The sequence below is a fragment of the Manis javanica genome, chromosome 9 (assembly GCF_040802235.1).
Source record: "Manis javanica isolate MJ-LG chromosome 9, MJ_LKY, whole genome shotgun sequence".
NCBI classification, from domain to species: Eukaryota; Metazoa; Chordata; class Mammalia; order Pholidota; family Manidae; genus Manis; species Manis javanica.
In genome coordinates this window covers 78,188,491-78,208,896 of record NC_133164.1, presented here as the reverse complement: position 1 = coordinate 78,208,896, position 20,406 = coordinate 78,188,491, and the positions used below count along the sequence as shown (strand labels likewise).

At 41.2% G+C, this 20,406-nt stretch overlaps 1 protein-coding gene across 9 annotated transcripts in view; it reads left to right on the top strand.

The window, feature by feature from the left end:
* The window catches only part of MTCL1 (microtubule crosslinking factor 1), a 157,684-nt gene that overhangs the window by 10,177 nt on the left and 127,101 nt on the right, over positions 1 to 20,406 (top strand). For all 9 annotated transcript variants that reach the window (XM_037008371.2, XM_037008369.2, XM_037008367.2 and 6 more), the window contains exons 2-3: positions 674 to 898; positions 2,523 to 2,681. In XM_037008371.2, the coding sequence (XP_036864266.2) occupies positions 674 to 898; positions 2,523 to 2,681 (384 nt within the window). The remainder of the gene's footprint in view (positions 1 to 673; positions 899 to 2,522; positions 2,682 to 20,406) is intronic.

Sequence of the window (20,406 nt, the reverse complement as noted above, 5' to 3'; positions counted from 1 at the left end):
GGATCTCTCCCATCTCCAGAGTGTCTTCATGTTGATGCCACTGTGGGGTTGAGAAAGAAAGGATAGGTGAAGGGGGGAGAAAAAACCCTCATGTGTATTTGAAATGATGCAGAAGGTTTTATCTTTAGAATTGTGAGTCATGTAGTTACTGCTGAGATTTGGATTGTGGAGCAGAATTTTAGGGACACTTGAAAGTATGTTATAGTTCTAGGATATTTCACAGTTATGAACCCACTAAAGTTTATGTTCTTTGAAGGCAGGGTCTGTCTGACTTATCTTAGTACCTAGATTGTGCCTTAGAAATAAACGTTTAGGTAAGTGTTTGATTTGAAAAAAAGTTGAATTATCTGCAAAGTGGATTTCATTTGTGATTAAGATATAGAAGGAAATCCTGGGAGTGAAATAAATATGAGAGGCTGCAGTGAATACGCCATGCTGGTTTTTGGTTTTTGTATCCATAAGATTTGAACAGGTGCCTGGTGATATTGTCTCACATGAGAATTTCCAGAGGTCCCTGTGTCCCTGAGTCCTGTCACACAGGTGTGGCCATAGGCCCATGGGGAAGCATGCAGGCACTTCATGTTTGGGATTGTAGAGCAGGGGGCTGGGGGGAGGCACAGCATCATATTTTCTTGATGGACTTGGCTTATAAATCTCTGTCTGGCTCATGTAGGATGAGATGGATGAACTACGTGCTGAAATGGAAGAGATGAGAGACAGTTATTTAGAGGAAGATGTTTACCAACTGCAGGAGCTTCGGCGAGAACTGGACCGTGCAAATAAGAACTGCCGGATCCTGCAGTACCGCCTCAGGAAGGCTGAGCAGAAGAGCCTGAAAGTGGCTGAGACTGGCCAGGTGGATGGCGAGCTGATCCGAAGTCTGGAGCAGGACTTAAAGGTGAGTGAGTGGGCTGATGGGACACTCTTCCCAGAGGGGCTGACACTGCAACTCTCGGACCCACTTACACATGGTCGTAATATTCTGTGTTTCTCTCTCAACAGATTTTAGCATAAACATCCTTCGCCCACTTAATGGCTTTTTAGGGTGTATGTAGTCATATGACTTTGATGGCCCAAGACTTAAATCTGTCTCATGACCTGGAATCTTAAAATATGAAGAAAAGAAACAAACCATAGTAATAGATCTACGATAAAAAAGGATTAATATTTACCAATTGATGTGTTAATTGTGTAGAAACTGTGCAGAACCTCCTTGTAAAGATCTGAAGTATTTAAAAAAATCTATCAGTTATCAATTCAGTTATAGTCAAAGACTACTTATAGAGGTTGACCATCATCTCTTAACATTTTTATTGTTACTGGAGTTTCTAAGATGCAGGAAATTACCATAACCCAAGTGAGACTTGTTTATTGGAGATTTAACTGAAGGAGAAAAAGGATCTTAATGACAGTGCCCACTGAATGACATGGGGGTGACCCCCTGTGCATTCGAAAATCTGCGTATAACTTTTGACTCCATAGAAACTTTACTACTAATAGCTTACTAGTGATCAGAAGCCTAACTGATAACAAAAGCAGTCTATTAACACATATTTTGTATGTTATATGTATTATATACCTTATTCCTACAATAAAGCAAGTGAGAGAAAAGAAAACGCTTTTACAAATTGTTGCAAATCTGCAAAGGCTTTCTAATGTGTTTATAGAAGAAAATTCTTGTGGAAGTGGACCCATGCAGTTCAAACCTATGTCGTTCAAGTGTCAACTGTAATTGTCTGGAAGTGTCTTTAAGAATCATTGGCAGAAGTGAAAATTAGGTGAAGAAATCCCAGCCTTTATACCACTTGCTCCCTCCATGGGAGGTATGGCTTCTCTCATGCCCTGATTATCAAATCATTTATCTGGAGTTGAATTATGCATAGTTATCCTTATTATGGCAGTACTGAGGAAATCTCATTTAGTCTTTCATTATGATAGCAGGAAAAGAATCTTTGTAATTCTAACAAATCTATAAACCACTAACAAAATGTCATTAAATGTGATATAAAGGTGATTTGTATTTCTCTTGCAAAATCTCTTTCCTCATTTCCTTTTAGAGAGTAAAAACATTCACCTGCTTTTAACATTCAAATTATTTTATCACTTGCCTACATTAAACATTTATTGCATACAGAGTTATTTGTGTTTTGCAGGTAGGCTTAGTATTACCTTAGGGGATAGAAGTGTCTATTTGTTTATTATTTTTGAATAATTATTTTTATGATTATTTCTAATTAATAATTTAAAGCATTGGGCAAAATTGGCATTCTTGGTGGAGGCAGGGGCTATCCAAAGTGGCCTTTTAATTCAGATAAAAGTCATATGGTTCCTCATAATGTGAATTTAGTGTTTTAAACTAACACCCTCCTCCTTTACAGATAGGCCTGTTAATATTGCCAGGGTCTTTGCTGTTTGGTGTAATATCCTATTACTTAATGATTCTGCATCTGAAGTTGTCTGAACGTACCCTTAGCACACAGAAAGCTTCATGTCCTGATGACTATCTCTGTTGGTCGGTGCAGGTAGCCAAAGATGTATCTGTCAGATTGCACCATGAACTTGAAACTGTGGAGGAAAAGCGTGCTAAAGCTGAAGATGAAAATGAAACTCTCAGACAGCAGATGATCGAAGTGGAAATATCCAAACAGGCCCTCCAGAATGAGCTGGAGAGACTGAAAGAGGTAATACAGAAATGTATGGCAATTTCTCCCATGGGTTTAATTGTTAGGAACTTGGCACTAGGTGCTCCATTCTTATTGTAGGCTAACTACATTTGTTTGTAGTAAGGCAGGTTCAGCAAACTACGTTTGTTTGTAGGCTCGGGAACTGAGATTGGTTTTTACATTTTTTTATAGTATTGTAAAAAGAATAGCAGCCTTAAAATAAACCTTAAAATAAACCTTAAAAAGTAAATAAGGCTATACAACAAAGACTGTCTGTTGCTTACAAAGCCTAAAATATTTGTTATCTGGCCCTTTGTCGAAAAGCTTGTTGAAACCTAGGCTATAGCTACTTTTTATAATTTCTGTTGGGATGACCCCTTTTATTGGTCCAAATAGGGTAAGTTGTTACTAGAATGCAAAATTAAGCAGTAGCTTTTATCTCAAGAGTCTTCTCTCCCAATGAACTGGAAAATCATTACAGTTGTTTATTAAAGCTGTGCAAATAGATAGTATGTATATGCCATGTATATATATTATTCAATCAATATGATTTAAATGTAGACTTTTTTTAATTTTTGGAGTGAATATGTTCTAGCAAAGTGATCTAGGAAATGAATATATATATATATATATTTTATTTGGGTACAGTAATGCAAATCTTGCTTTGTTGACATCGGTTATAAGATTAAAGCTGAATATATTCTTGAAAAATATCCTGCATATTGATGAAGTTAAAAAATTATTGGTTAAGGCTTAAAGGTAATAGCTAACACCAGCACATGACCTGCAAGGAGCCTCACTCAACAGCTCATTTTCCTTTGGATAAGTTTCCTGCTTCACCCAGCCATTCCTCATCTATCCATGTCCCTCCACCCAAGCTGAATTCAGGCACTGTACCTGCCCTGGGGATGCAGGTGTGGGCGTGGAGCACAGGCCCTGCTCTCAAGGTGTTTGCAGTTCAGTTTGGTACATGGATAGCAAAACAATTAAACTACAGTGAAGGAGCCGGTGTTATGACCTCCCTGCTTCCTGCCCCACCTCCTCACAGCCCTGTGAGCTCACCTTCGCATCTGATGCAGTAAGGATTTTGGTAGATCGTTTGTATATTGTCACCACTTATCTGAAAATGCTGTGTTTTATTTCTTACCAGTGATCCTGTCACTAATGAGCTCCGTGGGATGGAGGTTTTGTCTGTCCAGTTCACTGTGGGGTCCCTGTGTCTCAAACAGTGCCTGGCACATGGGCGTTGTTGGGGGCCCTGTGGGTGAGGGAGTGAATGAAAGGTGGGAATGTGGAGCTGTGGTAATTGCAGCTTGCTGGGGGGTGCTCAGTGAGCTTCGCAGAGCCAGAGGTAACTCCTGAGAACATTCTTTCATTGTGGGTAAGCCTTTCCCTTTAACTTATACAAGTACTTACCCCCCAGACCATAGGAATTTCTCCTCCGATTGTGGGTCTGCTACCTCTACACTTACTGTTCCCAGTGATTTACTCCCCTCTTTTCCTTTGGTCTGGGTGTGCTAGAAGTGTTGCTACAATGTTTCTTTTCTAAAAATTTCCAGTTTGAGCCTGACCTTGAGGATATAGAAAACAGTATTTTACTACAGTAGACAATTTAAAACTTGCCTACATTAAAACAATTTAGGAGTGTATTTTATGAATTTTGTATGTGTGTACATTTGTGTATAAATATATAAATTATGTATACAGAAGCAAATAAATAAATATATTTTAAGCAAGCAAAGATTCTTTTGCACAAGTTTAAATGGATTTGTGCAGGACATAAATAACCCTTTGGGGGAGAGAAGTGATTATTGACATTCAAAGTTAGGCAGGGGTGGGGCAAGGCACTTCAGAGAGCAGCGATATTGGCTCAAGCTGGAGGTGAGGAGGGCAGGTGCAGGGTCAGCCCCCCCCTCCCCCCGCCGCCTTGCTTTTATGGGTACAGTTACGCAGAGGAATTGCTCAGTGGGGATGCAGTAAGTATTTTACCTCCAGCATTGCTGTCAGTGGGATTGAATATTCACACCAAACTGCTAGACAAAGGCAAGACTGGCAGGAGTCTGGGTAGGGTAAATGCTAGAAGTAAGGATGATGGAGCCAAGCGAGACAAGGTTCAAAGGTGGTGGGGGAGGTATTTACTGGAAAATGCCAGCTCTGGTCTCTGTGAATGGGTTCTTTTTGCCAAAGCCAGAACAAAATACAGTATTAGTTTTGTTTTCTCTACTCTGAGCCTTGCTTATTATTGTTCACCTCGGAAGTTTTGTAAATAGGTGCGTCACGTTCTGAAAAACACAAGGACAGTTCGTGTGTTGTGTGTGTCTCTAGATGACAGAAGTAGTAGCAGATACATGTTACCCATCAGCCTCAGAGGACAGTAAAACTGAAGAGCTCCTGGGGCTTCTCCCTTAAGCTGCAGGCTGTATTTTCATCTCCTTGGTGGACTTCTCCAGGATAGATTTCCTAGCATCTCAGACTCAGTGTGTCCAGAACCAGACTTCTCACCCTCGTCCCTGTCTGAACCTTCATCTGAACCTTCTTCTATCTTCCTCATTTGTGCTAACGGTGTCACTGTCACTGTCCTTTTAGTCACCCAGGCTTACGTGATGACAGCTACCCTTCCCTCTCTTTTTTCCTACCCTCAGTCACCTGCTACATGCTCCAGTTCTGCTGTTCTGCTTTTGCAATCTTAGGAATTTTCTTTCTCACTGGTACATCCACAGGATGGATGAACCTCCAAAATATACCAAGGAAAAGAAGCCAGACATATTGTATGATTTCATTAATAGGGAATATCCAGAGAAGGAGAAGGCATAGAGACAGAAAACAGACTAGTGCTTTCCAGAGGCTGGGAAGGGGGAGAAGGAAGACTGGCAGCTGAATGTGTACAGGATTTCCTTTTGGGGTCATAAAAATGTTTTGGAACTAGACAGAGTGACGGTTGTACAACGTTGTGACCATACTAAATGACACTGAATTGTACACTTCAAAGTGGTTCATTTTAATTCCAGTGAAAAATGTTTGCTTTCTGTATTCTATTCATATTTTCACCCATCTCCTCTCAAATGAATATTTGAGGGCTTGGCACTATGCAATCACCACATTAAATCCATGCACTATTTCTAATCTCCCCCTTTTCTCTTTATCTTCTACAGCCCCCCAAATCTGACAGTGCTACTCTCTGCTTCAACAAAAAAACTTGCTTTCGCTCCCTGTTATCTAACTCTTGATCATGACACAGAAGACCTTTCTTGCCTGGCCCTTCCCCATCTCCCACTTCAGTTTCCACCCCATGGGCAGTTGAGAAAGCTAAGAGACTCTGCCCCCTGGTCCTCTTTGAACTCAGAGAGATGTGTCTTGGAAAAGTCACTGTCTACATTGATTGATAAGATGATTACAGAGGGTTAGCAATATTAACCGCCCTAGAACTGTGCCTTCAGGCTATCCAGCTTGCATGCTTGCCCCTGTGCCTATTCACATCATGGTCCCTGCACCCAAACCCACACACACACCCCTACCTGTGCAAGCCAAAACATTTCTGTCTTATTTTGTTGTGGTGGTTGGCATATTTCTTTTAGTACCCAATTCCCTCTATGGTGGAATATCTCAAGAGGCTAAAAGTGATTAACCTTGGCTTAGTTTCAACTTCTTTAAGATAGCAAATGCTTCCACTCAACAATCTTTCATTCTACCATAGCTTTTTTGAGTAGTTATTACATGCTAGACATAAATAATAACTAGTCAATTTAGTCAGCACTTGAAATGGATAGAGACATGTTCTAGATCACTTCAGTAAACTAGGATTTTATTTTTCTTATTGAGGTATAATAACATGATAATAGTTTTAGGTGTACAGCATAATGATTTTATATTTGCATGTATTGCAAAATGATCACCACATCAAGTCTCATTAACAGTCCATCACCATAGTTAACAAATTTTTTACTAATGATGAGAACTTTTAATATTTACTCTCAGCATACCTGTAGTCACCATACTGTACATTACAGCCCCAAGACTTACTTATTTTATCACTGGTCGCTGATACTTTTGGACCCCCTTCACCCATTTCACTCACCCTACCCCCACCTCCCACAGGATTGTTGAATGGAGCAGCAGTGCACCAACTGGAGTCAGGTAGCTCTTGCAGGACATCTTCCAGCACCATTCAGGCTATGATATTGATTCTCTGGAATTGGTTGAGACTTCTTTTGTATCTAGTAAATGGTCATATTTACTTCTGGAGTGCTTGAGAAGAGTGCTCCAATTGGAGGCAGGTGAAGACTTTAAATCCATTCGACTGAAGACTTTCAAACTTTAACCCACAGGAAGAAGTACATTTTATATCATCATTCAACCTACAAATATTAAGGTTCTACAAAATAATGCTTATATTTGCCATATTGGATGCATTCTCATATATTCAATTCTATTTAGTTCTATAATTTAAATGGTGGTTATAAGTTTGATTTATAGCCATTAGTGGATTGCTATAATTTGGTAAAATTGTTTCAGATTATTTGTTAATTGTGTTGTTCAAACTTCCTGTGTCCTTTATAGTTTTGTTTTCTCTGCTATATATATCTATTTAGGATAAAGATGTATTAAAAAATCACCTATTATAAATTTGCATTTATATTTTCTTCTTGTACACTGTCAAATTTTGCTTTTTATATGTTGAATATAAATGCATATAGATTTAGAACTATTCTTTGTAAGGAATTGTTCCCTTTATCGTTTGATAATGACCTCTTTATTCTAATGTATTGCTTTTTGCTGTAAAATCTACTTTGCTTTTATCATCTCTACTAAATTTCTTTTGGTTAATATTTGCCTTGTATAGCTTTTTGGTGATTCTGTTAGTTTCTGTTTTTTCTACGTCATTATGTTTTATTATCTAAAACATAATGACGTAGAAAATGATGTACTTCTTGTGAATGGACTTTAGCCACCTTCTTAAAAATGGAATCAGAATCTCTCTTTTTTTAAAAAATTTGTGAATCTAATCTATTTACATTTATTTTGGTTATTGATTGTTTGAATTTATTTCTATCATTCTATTTTATGCTCTTTCTATTCCATGCCTTTTCTTGGTTTCTTTTTTCTTTTATGTTAATTTCTCTTTGATTGATTGAGTTTTTAATTCTCATGTTCTTTCCCTTGATTAGGAAGTTATACATTCTATTACTATTATTTTAATGGTTACTCTTACATATTTAACATGCATGGCTGACTTAACATCTAAAACTAATCATTATTTTTATTTTCCTGAATAATATAACCATCTTAGAAAGCTGTAACTTCTATCAATTCCTGCCTTTTGTACTGTTATCTAGAATCATTTCAGTTTCATCTTTTTGAAATCATCTCCCCAACTAATTTAATAGTTAATACTTATTTAGATTTACTTACACATTTTCCAATCTGTTACCATTGCTTCTTGAGTGTCAATCCTTCCTTCCGAGTTCTGTTTCCTCCTTGCTGATCAATTAATATATCCTTTAGTAGTTTTTTTTCAGTAAATGGTGTTGTCCGAAAGTGCTTTTATTTCATACTCAGTCTTGAAAGATACTTAGTTGGGCATAGAATTGTAACGCTTTGAAGGTAATATTTTTATTATCTTTTGGCTCTATTTGCTATCCAGATGTCTGCTATCAGATAATTCTCATTTTGGTAGATAATCTGTCTTTACTTCTTGGTTACTTTTATGCTTTTATTTTTGTGTTTGTTATTCTATAGTTTCAATCAGATATATCTAGATTTATTTTTATATTTTGCTCAACAGTCATTGTCAATCTGAATGTTTATAACTTTCACGAAATGTGGAAAACTCTCACTCTGGATAGTGTTCAATAGTGAAATTATCTTTTTGAATAGTGTTTCTTCTGTATTGTCTATATTTCTTTGAGGATTCCTATTAGTCTTATGTGGGACCTTCTTACATCAGTCATTCTTACTCCATCTGCCACCTCACCTGTTCTTTTTTTATTTTTTTATTCTTGTCAACTATGTTACCTTATGGGTAGTTCCTTCATTTCTTGTCCAAGTTATGAATGCTCTTCTTTTCTAAAGAATTACTTTTTTATTCATCTACTAAGTTTTCATTTTAATGAGTTTACCTTTCATTTCTAGAAATTTAAAAAATTTATTTGTTCTTTTTCGTAGTTTCTTCTTTCCTGGTCTTTTTCTTCTTTTAAACCTTTAGACATTGTGCTCATGGTCTCTTTTAGTTTGTTCTGGTAGTTTGTTCTTGGTGTTACTAAAGTTCCTTCTGTTTTGTCAGATATGCTGACTCTCACTCAATGTGGATTTTATTATCAGCACTTCTTAGTGGGAATTCCATGAAGTTTGTTGAAATGTCCTCCTACTGAAATTTTGGATTGGTCTTTTCTGAAGGCCTCAGTAGTATAACTGGTCCAAAAACAGTTCTTAATTGTTGGCTCATGGTGTTGTGTACCAAATGGGCCTTGTCACTTGAACATCAATCTTGCATGTGGCATAGGCTTAGGTGTTTTCATATTTCAAAGGAGATTTTTTTCGCACAACCTAGTGTCCTGAGCTGAAGTTTACTTTCCTTTTCCCCACGTGATTTTTAGTTTATTTTTAAGAGGATGCATCTCTTGCAGTGGATCTATCACCTTGGCATATTAGCCAAGGCCTCTTCTCACACCCATGGCTATGGGGGCCTATTTCTGGGTATGGTAACTTACACCATTCCTTTCTACCCCCCATCCCTTAACACATACCCTTGTGCTAACTGTTCTGGTTTTTAATCCCTTATGCTTTTCTGTTACTGAGGAATTTCCCTTTTTTGTGTATGTGACTTCAGCTGTGTATAAATTATTGTTTGTTGAATTTTCTCTAGCATTTCTAGTTGTTTATGGTGGGGGGAGGGCTTATGATAGGTCAGTGCACTGTGTTGGCAATCCTGGACGTGAATCCGCAGCGTTCTACGGAAACTTCCTTGGCAGGAGCTCTGCAGCGTGCGAGTAACCCAGGGTCGTCCTGTTCGTGACTCCCCAGCAGTTTTGTCCCTGTCTCTCTGTTGGTTCCCTTCTATCCTGCTACTTACCAGTTCCTGTTTGCCTCAAGGCCTTTTTTACCTAATGGATTCTGCGAATACTTACTGTCTTCTCTTTAGGTTTCTGCTATAAACTGAATTTTTCGTGTCCCCTCCGAAATTCATATGTTAAAATCCAAATCCCCAATGGGGTGTTTTTGGAGATGGAGGCTTTGGCAGGTGATTAGGTCAACAGATTGGAGCCCTTGTGAATGAAATTAATTTCCTTTTGAAAGAGACCCCAGAGAGCTCCCTTGCCTTTCTGCCACATGAGGACATCGTGAGAAGATGCCTATCTGTGAACCAGAAAGTGGGTCCACACTGGACACCTAATCTGCCAGCACCTTAATCCTAGATTTCCCAGCCTCCAGATCTGTAAGGAATAAATGTTCTTTAAGCCACCCAGTGTATGATATTTTTGTTACAGCAGCTTGAATGGACGAAGACCGTCTGTCTACTTTTTTCTCAACTAGTACACTAGGACTATTCTCTGTGTTACTACATTTAAACTATCAGGCAACCATAAAATCTAGAAATAGAGGTGTACAAACATAATAAATGGTTTATTACTGTTATTCTATCATTTAATAAAATAATATCTATGTTTCTAGGCTTTATGGTCTTCATTGTAAGAAAACGATTTGCTTGAGTGAGTCCATGTAAAGCATCTTTGGGCAGAGGCCTCATGCCAGGGCATCTCCTTGGACACTGACCAGGCTGCTGGCAGCTGCTGTGGAGTCAGCCAGGGCCTTACTCCTGGCCCAGTCACAGTGGATGGTGGAACCAGCAGGCCATGTGGAATAAAGACAGGCATTCTGTGTGTTAGCTTGGCAGGCTTTCTGGGATACCTCAGAAGGAATAAACAGCACCTGGTTTCATTAGCTGATTTCATTTCCTGGTTTCATGAGTTTCGGGGGGCAGGGTAACTCTAGCTAGAGAACCAGAAGTGGAGAGAAATCTGGTGCCCTAAACAATATCCCACTTATGTGGCCTGTTATATTAATAATGAGGTAAAATAATGGGATGAGAATAGGAGCAGAAAGACTCAGGGGTGTTGGTTAAGTCTTTTTCCCAAACACTGCAACAGTCTGATGTGTGTGTACATATGTATATCTGTGTGTATATATGTACGTGTGCATATACATGTAGTGTCTGCCTGGGGGTCTGCAGGAAAAGGGCCTTTTGTGTGTTCAGCCCAGACCAGGAGGGCAGGGATGGGATTGGACTAGAGCTGTGTCAATCAAGGGAACAAGTACCAAGCTGGGAAGTGCAGAGTTCAGGGGCCCAGGAAGATTAGGAACAGGGTGGCAACTACAGAAAGACTTGGCCTAAATAGTTTTGGACTCTTAAGTTGTTAATGGAGCAGTTTTGTTGTCTGGTAAGAAACGGGGTATGTGTTCATTTAAATAGCCACAAATGGTGTTAATGGCCGATTCACGCTGTTGCTGGAAAGGTTGAGCAAGAGCCTATCACAGTCTGTCCTGCTCACTTGGAACCTGTGCCCCTGGAGTCATTTCTTGTTAAAATCAAGACAGTCATATCGAGTCTCCTTCTAGGCCAGTGAAAGCCTTGTGACCCACTTTTGGACAAGCCCTGGAACTCTCCTTTGTGGGCGCTGTTCCCTTAGCGTATTTGCTTCATCCCGGTGAGGCTTGAGGAAGGGAGGGCTTGCCCAGGGTTTTGTACTGCTTTCATTTCTCTGGTTATGCTGTTTTTGTTAAAAGGACTATTTTACTTCCACTTCGTGTGGCTGTAATGTTGGGAAAAAGAAGAAAATGGCAGTGAGAACAAAGGGTGGATTCCTACTGCGTGTGAAGACAGGCACAGCCAGACCCAGCCTGAGGGCCGCAGGCCTGTGGAGGGTTAGAGCCAGAAGGCTCCCTGAGGTGCGTGAGCCAGCCTGCCCGTGGCCCACACGAGGGAACCCCCTGAGGTGCGTGAGCCAGCCTGCCTGTGGCCCACATGCGGGAACCCCCTGAGGTGCGTGAGCCAGCCTGCCCGTGGCCCACATGAGGGAACCAAGGTCTGGGTGCGTGTGGGTGGCCTGGTCAGGGGGTCCTCTCTCCACAGACTCCCACCGGGTCTCCTGACTCCCAGCCACCTTGTTTCTCTCCCTCTTCCCTCCAGACCTCAGTTCTAGACCCAGCTGCCCTTTTTCTGTAGATCTAGAAGGAAGAGACAGGTCACCAGGTCAGAACTGGAGGCAGGAGGTCAGAACTGGTGCCCGTCGGAGGGCCACACGGCTCCAGGGGTCTGGTCCAGTGAGTCAGCGAGGAAGGGCTACTGTGTCTCTCTTCGACCCATTAATGCCTCTCTATAAAATTAATTTCTACTTCTAGAAGTATTTATTAAGTTTCTTTCATCTCTGCTGAGAAAACTATGGGAAGAAGGAGGGCAGAATTTACCTTTGAAGAGAGTGGGCACAGGCCCTCCCAGCCTGTCCACTGCCCTGCGCCCATGGGAGACTTCCCGCCCCTTCTCTTTCCCCTGCAGCTCATGGGGCCCTGTCATTCCTTCTCCAGGATTGTGCCTAGATTCCCACCTCTAGCTCTCCGTTTCTAGTTGAAATTCTGACCATTCTTTAAGATCCTCCCAAAAATGCCACCTCCTCACTGAAGCCTTCCACAGCACTCTTCTGAACTCTGAGCCAATGTTTTAATATGATTAACCATTACATGGTTATTATAGAAAGTTTGAAAAGGAAAAGAGATTATAAAAGGAGAAATTTCCCATTATGCTAACATCCCAGAGATATATCTGATACATAAAATTGGAAACATACCATATATACTTCTTAGTATAGATTTTTAATTTTTAATTCAACTGTTTGTTTTGAGATACTTGTAGACATTCATATACAATTTTAAGAAATAATCCAGAAAGGTCCCATGTACCCTTCACCTTATCTTCCCCAGTAGCAACATCTTGTAAAATTCTATTAAGATATCACAGCTAGGATGTTGAGGTCAGTTCAGTCAAGCTGTTGAACAGTTCTATCACAAGGATCCCTCACATTGACCTTTGGTGGCTACACCCCTTCTCTCCTGTCCCCATCCCTATATCTCATCCCTGGAGACCCCTGCTGTGTTCTCCATTTTAATAATTTTGTCATTTCATGAATGTTGTATGAATGGAATCATATAGTGTGTAACCTTTAGGGATTTGCCTTTTTTCGTTTTGGTTGTTATGCATACTCATAGCTGGAACCTTTTTATTGCTAGGTTTCATGGTATGCATGTACCAAAGGGTATTTAACTACTTACCAATGGAAGGACATTTGGGCTGTTTCTAGTTTGGGGCTATTAGTAATGAAGCTGCTGTGAAAGTTCATGTGCAGTTTTATATGTGAACTTATTTCTTTATTTCTCTAGGATAAATGCCCAGGAGCTCTTTTCCTGGGTCATATAGTTGCATATTTAGCTTTCTTAAGGAAGTGCCAAGCTGTTTTCCAAAGTAGCTGTATCATTTAACATTGTCACCAGTAACACATGAGTGCTCCAATTTCTCTGCATCCTCACCAGCATTTGGTGGTGTCACTGTTTTTTATTTTAGCTATTCTGATAAGTAATAATCTCATTGTGGTTTTAATTTGCATTTCCCTAACAACTAATGATATTGGACATCTTTTCATGTGATGTTTGCCATCTGCAGTTCCTCTTTGCTGAAATATCTCCTGTGTTTTTTGCCCATTTTCTACTTGGATTGCTTGTTTATTTTATTGTTGTTGATTGTTATTACTGTTAAGTTTCAAGAGTCCTTTCTGTATTCTAGATGCTAGTCCTTTATCAGCTATACAGTTTGCAGGTATTTTCTCCCCACTGCTGTAGCTTGTATTTCATCCGTTCAACAGGGCAGACATTTTTAATTTGAAGTTCAATTTGTAAATGTTTTCTTTTATTGTATCAATTCTAAAAGCTCTTTGCCTAGCATTAGATTCTGAATATTTTCTCCTATTTTTTTAAGTTTTATAGTTGTATATTTTGCATTTGAATTCATGGTCCATTTTGAATTCATTTTTGTACAATGCAGGAGATTGAGTTAAGGTTCATTTTTCACCTATGAATATCCAATTATTCCATCACCATTTGTTGAAATGGTTGTGTTTCTTCCATTGAGTTACTTAGCACCTTTGTCAAAAATGAGTCGGGCATATTTGTGTAGGTCCATTTCTGTTCTGTCCCACTGATCTCTGCCAATACCACCTTAATCACTTAGCTGTCTGAATCTTGAAAGGGCTAGCTTGGTACAGTATCTACTCCAGTCAGCAGTTTGCGTCTCATTTGATTGCTCAGTGGCATGTTGGAACACTCACATCTCTGCTTATAGGATGTACATGTGTGTCTACACATCTCTGCCCTTATCAAGCATTCAGTAAATATTTGTTGAATGAGTGAAGGTGTTTTCATCTTTGTTTTTCCTAGAGAAAGAGCCATAATATTATTTAAAAATCTCTTGGTGAGGAATTTCTGATTCCTGTAAATCTGTAAATGATTACCTCAGGACAGTTAATACAAACCAGTAATTCCACTATGGGTCAAATATTTTGACAATGACTATGGGTCATAAAGTCACCCTGTTTGGTTAGCGATAAGGAAAGCTGCTTCTGTTCAACTTCCTGAACATTCAGCCGGGTTCAGGGTGTCCATGCAGAGGTCATGCCACACCCTGTCGTCCCGATGAGCTGGGCAGCCTCCTCCTTCAGCGTCTTCACGCACGGGTTCTGCGACCACTCAGATGGCCTTTCAGGCAGAGCATGGCCCTTGGGATGGCTACAGCAGGAGCTGTGGGGCCTATTTTCCCCAGAAATTAAGATCAATCTATTTCTCCTCTTCACTCAACACAGCCTTTCTTGGCAGATAAGGATCTTTTGTAATGTGGAGGACAATGCTTCAGCATGTCATCTGTGCTATTTAGGCTTTAGAATGGATCACAAATTTTAGTGAAACACTGTTCACATTGCTTTTTTCAAAAAACAGACAGAGCATCTATTTCTGAATAATTTAGACTTCACTAGACTGTTAACTGCATCAAGTTTGTGCTACAGGAATAAATATAAAATACTTTTCACAATTTGCATTTGCTACTTGGAATCTGTCAAATTTATATGCTGTAAGTGGAGTTATTTATGTAATATAATTCAGGTAGCATTTATTCTCAAATGCAGAATCAACAGTCAGAGAAAAAGAAATGCTTAGAAAATACTACATGGTATCTATTTCCTGAGTGTACTTGCTTGGTATTTCTGACTCAAGCAAGAGCCATTACATGTTGAATGGTATGATTGTGAGCCAGATAAGCAATTTTCATTTTTTTCCCCTAATAAGCAAAATTTTTTGGCATTGAAAACCAAATTTTGTATATATAGTTCTATAACCCTATGAAATGTCTTACTGTTGAGCAGTTAGTTGGTCAAGCAGTGTTTGAATTTCTGACTGAAGGATGAGCCTCTGAGAAGGACAGAGAGAGAGACCCCGAGCTCTCCCAGGGCACTTTCCCGCATGGCTTATTTGCGCAGGTTGGTTAATTCTTTCCCTGACAGAATGTTAGTGTGGGTGGTTTGGTTCTCCTTTGTCCCCAGCATTGCAGACACTCTTTCTCATGACCCACAGCAGTTTGACTGGAACAAGGGAATGTAGAAAATGTGGGGTGCATTCATCAAATGGCTGGCATTTGAATACAGATGCTATTCATCTTTGCATGGGGATGTGAGATGGTTGCCCAGGCAAAGCAATATTCATTTATCAAACACATATTTGTGTTCATTATTTAATTCTTAAGAGTTGGAGCAACTCATTGGCCCTTGTTTTCCCATCATGCATGGCCTGTCTGTGCTGTCTGGAGGTATGGGAGTGCGCAGGGCTGGGAGCTGGGGAGAGCGGTTTGGGGCAAGCAGTGGTGGGCACCAGGATGCCAGGCACTCTTCTCAGGACTCTTCAAGGACCGGACCAGGAGGGGGATGTGAAGAGGCTTGTGATTGCTTGATCATCTGTGTTTATTCACAGAAATTAGCAATGATTTTTTTTTCATAAATGAGTAAAGCAAGACCATAGCTGAAAATCCTCCATTATTATTTTTGTGAATCATAGGAAATAGTACAGTTTAAAGATGACATTTATACAACAAGTGCCTATCTGTTTTGGTCTCATACATGTGTTTAAAACACTTTTAATGATCAAGAGCTTTAATTGTTCCTATTACAGGAGAGTTGCATTCTCTCATGTGAACTGAAGATGGGTTTCTCTCTGGCTGATTCCATTTAGGGGCTTGGCCAAGCTTTTTACTTTTAAATTTTGATGTAACACTGGGAGATTCTTGTTTGTTTCCAAGAGTTCTCTTGTGTAGGATTTTTGATTGGGTTTGGATTTATTTTTAAACAAGATTGCTCACAGGGTCACCTAGGTGATGTGGCCTAGATGTCATATTGCCCTCACGGAAGCATCACGCATGGGATTGCTTTAGGAGTCGCTTTTGAGTAATGTCCAGGCCTCAGTACTTAGACGTTTTGGGCTGGATAATTCTTTGTGGTCACGGACTGTCCTGTGCATTTTAGTGTGATTAATAACATCGCTTGGCTCTACCTACTAGTTGGAAGTAACAGCCTCCCCTCCAACACCCCAACCCTCCACCCACCACCACATTTGTGACTGTCTATGGGCATTGCCAAATGTCCTTGGGGGTGGGGCCCAAATCACCCCAGTTGAGTACCTCTGGCTTACAGAGACAAGCAAATGCAAAGACCAGGCAGGACATCCGCCACCCCCAAGCCCCCTTGAGCTTCCAAAGAAGAATTCTAGTTGATCCAGGTGAGCACGTGGTGGTGCGATGGGCGCTTGGCCTTGACAGCTGTCAGGACCTTTGTCTTGAAGGAGGCTTTATTTGACACGACTGTGAGGGAGCTGCATGTTTGCTCTAGCACTTGGGAAAGCGCTTTAGTCTCCTTTCTTAGTATATCTGGGTTCAAATCCCAGGAGTCTAGAGCTTGGTTAATTATTTTATTTTCCAAAGGACAGGCTTGCCTGTGCTTCCTGACTCTGAAGCGGTGGGTAGGTGCTAGGCACTGCACGTTCACCTTTGCTCTCAACCACTTGCAGAACCTCTTCAGAGGTGCCCTTTGAAATGACTATGTGGACTTTCGGGTCCTCCTTTGAAGAGGATTAGAGAAGAGCAGTGCTTGGCAGGTTCTGACAAGGTGCGTCTTGCAGCACCGCTTTTATTAGGTAGCGAAAGGGGTTGTATAAGCGCCTGGCAAGGATCAAACCCTTCAGCTCTGTGATGCTCCACCCCCTCTGCCCAGGAGAATCCCTGGGAGCTTTCAAGAATCTGGATGCTGAGGCCACACCCAGGCCAATTGCATCATCACCTCTCGGGGTGGGACCCAGGCATCTGTGTTTTTTAACATTTCTGTGATTTTTTAGATCAGCAGCGGTCACTGCCGTGAGTTGGTGTGTCTGAGGCATCTCCATCATTTTGGTTAAATATTTCCTCCCCGGGAGCACATTGGTCAGGTTAAGAAGGGTACAATCAGAGTTTCCAGAGAGGTGTTTTGGGAAGTTGAGGCCTTGGAGTGACCTCTTTCCATCAAAGCCAAGGACCCAGAAGAAGGAGCTGCAATGTGTAATTGCCCTGGTGAGTTAGTCAGCTCGCAGTCTTGAGTTACATATTTATGACTGTGAAAGTGGTAAAGGGCAGTGACTAGGTGGCTTCCTGTCCATTAATTACAGCTTTCCTGAAACTTCTGAGGCCAGATTCTCTACGCGCCTGGTAGTGGAGAGGCCTTTGTCCTTCTGCAGTCCATTGCCACCTGCCACTCATCAAATTTGCCCCCACCGCCACTGCAGTATTGTTTTCTCTTCTCTGCTTCCCCCTTTTCGCTCATCTCTGGGTGCACCTTTTTCACTGACATGGGGTGTGCTGATTGTGTGTGGCTCTGTTGCTCCAGGTCGCCTGTTACTGACAGAAACCGTCATAATGAGTGGTGGCCATATTCTCAGTCTCTTCTGTCCTCTGCCATCCTCCCCAGTGGCCTCTGCGCCTCTCATGGGCCTTTGAAACCACCCCACTCCAGTGCTGGGGTTTGTTTTATCTAGCTGCCCTTGGGATATTTGGAAGTGCCCTCAGGAAAGGACAGAGGCATGGAGTGGTTTGCCAGCCTGGAGTCTTACTCTGCCCTCTTTTCCTGGGAACTCCTCATGGGAGGGGAGCAGGTAGGGGGCCCATGAACGGAACAAGTGAGAGGGCTCCTCACAGCCTCTCCTGATAGTTGCCTGGGTGCCAGGAACAGTGCTTGATGCTCTGAGGACCTCTCCTTGGTTCATCCTTAAAGCAATGGGGTGAGCTGGGTGGTGCGACCTTGGAGATAATGGCTCCTTAGTAGTGTGAAGTTACTTGCCACAGGTCACACAACTTGTAAATGGCAGTCAGGCCCTCACGCCAGTGGGTATCATTGATTCTTTAACTAACAGAACAAATGCTTTGTTTGTAAAAGCAAAATAACCTTTCCCTTTCCTGAAGAGAAGTAAGGGAAATTCAGGGACTTGTGTGTGAAATATATAAATGTGCCCACTGTTATATATTAAGGCTACAGGTATGCAAAATAAAGAAATAAAGAAGATAAATAATTAAACCCTCCTTGTTTTTTAAACCTGTGTCCCAAAGTCAGTCTGGGTATGGCTGTTTCCACTGACAAACCATCTTCTACTGACTGTCATCGATGACAAGATGTAACATTAAGAGAACATAAACCATGCTGCCAATTAAAATATGACATGTCATAAATCAGAGCATGCAGCTTGAGTTCAGAGATATGAAAATGTGTGTCTTAAAATCAAAGAAATACGGCATGCACATTTTTAAAAAATTCCCTTGGATAAGCCTTGTTATGTCTCAGATCCAAATTACTTGCCACCTGGGCTAGGATCCTAAGGAAGCATGAAGGGATTTCAAACATCCTTGGAGCTGTTGCGGCTGTGTAAGACCAAGCCAACTTTCTGTAGCATCTTTGTGGAAGATTCCTATAATGTGTGCTGAATACTGCATGTGAGATAACTCTTCACACTCTCTTCCACAAAGTAGTAAAGTCCTGGAAGGCTGAAGATTATTGGTTTTGGTAAGAATTTTGAAGTAGGATGAGTGGAAGGCTTGAGGGTTGTAGGATTTCTGCCTTGAAACCTCAGTCAGGTCTGCAAAAACTGTATGGATGGGGACAGCAAGCTGTGCAACAAAGTAAAAGATTAGGGGATGGTAAAAATCAATGGAATGACAGCTAAGAGGAAACTGCAAAAGAGGAGAGGAGTCAACTACATGCACCCACACACCAGGACTGATGTGAGGGGAAATCAGAAAACAGAAGTAATTTCCTTCTGTGCCAAGTGGTACAGACAGACTCACACGCCAGTTAATGGATGTGGTAAATTTTGATGTGCTTGCTGATTGGAGTTTATTTCTCGGTGCGCTTGGTGGCCATCCAGGAACTTATCAAATCAAGCTTGGGGAGAGCTAAATGGCTCTTGAAACAAGCTGGCTGGAGGCCGCTGGAAGCTCGAGCTCAGCCTACTCTTAGGGAAACTTAGGACTGAGGGGGATCCTTTGGAAAGCCAGTGCAGCAGTGTCTTCCAGGAGGTGCCTTCTTCCCTTGACCCCATCCCAGTGGCCTTCTCTCCTCCCAGTCCAGCTCCCTATGCAGCCTGTGCTTTGGCAGGGGTTCAGGCAGTGCAAGTGCCTCCTGCTGCTGAGCCGAGCCTGATCGTCCTCAGGGAAGCAAAAAGCCACTTCTCAGTGGGACACCAGCCCAGTATATTGGCGGCAGGGAGATACCTGACTTTGAATTTTGTTTTAACTGTGGAGTTTTAAACATACACAGTATTTGAAAGAAAAGCATAATCGACCTGCTCCAACCTTTGTTGATATTTTGCCTCTTGTTTTTTTTTTTTTAATTTTAATTTTGGTACCATTAATCTACAATTACATGAAGGACATTATGTTTACTAGGCTCCCCCCTTCACCAAGTCCCCCCCACATCCCCATTCACAGTCACCGTCCATCAACATAGTAAGATGCTGTAAAATCACTACTTGTCGCCAAGTTCACAGTCACTGTCCTTCAACATAGTAAGATGCTGTAAAATCACTACTTGTCTTCTCTGTGTTGCACAGCCCTCCCGGTGCCCCCCCACCCAACACTATACATGCTAATTGTAACGCCCCCTTTCTTTCTTTCCCCCCCTTATCCCTCCCTTCCCACCCTTCCTCCCCAGTCCCTTTCCCTTTGGTAACTATTAGTCCATTCTTGGGTTCTGTGCTTCTGCTGCTGTTTTGTTCCTTCAGTTTTCTTTTGTTCTTATACTCCACATATGAGTGAAATCATTCGGTACTTGTCTTTCTCTGCCTGGCTTATTTCACTGAGCATAATACCCTCTAGCTCCATCCATGTTGTTGCGAATGGTAAGATCTGTTTTTTTCTTATGGCTGCGTAATATTCCATTGTGTATATGTACCACATCTTCTTTATCCATTCATCTACTGATGGACATTTAGGTTGCTTCCATTTCTTGGCTATTGTAAATAGTGCAGCGATAAACATAGGGGTGCATCTGTCTTTTTCAAACTGGAGTGCTGCATTCTTGGGGTAAATTCCTAGAAGTGGAGTTCCTGGGTCAAATGGTATTTCTATTTTGAGCATTTTGAGGAA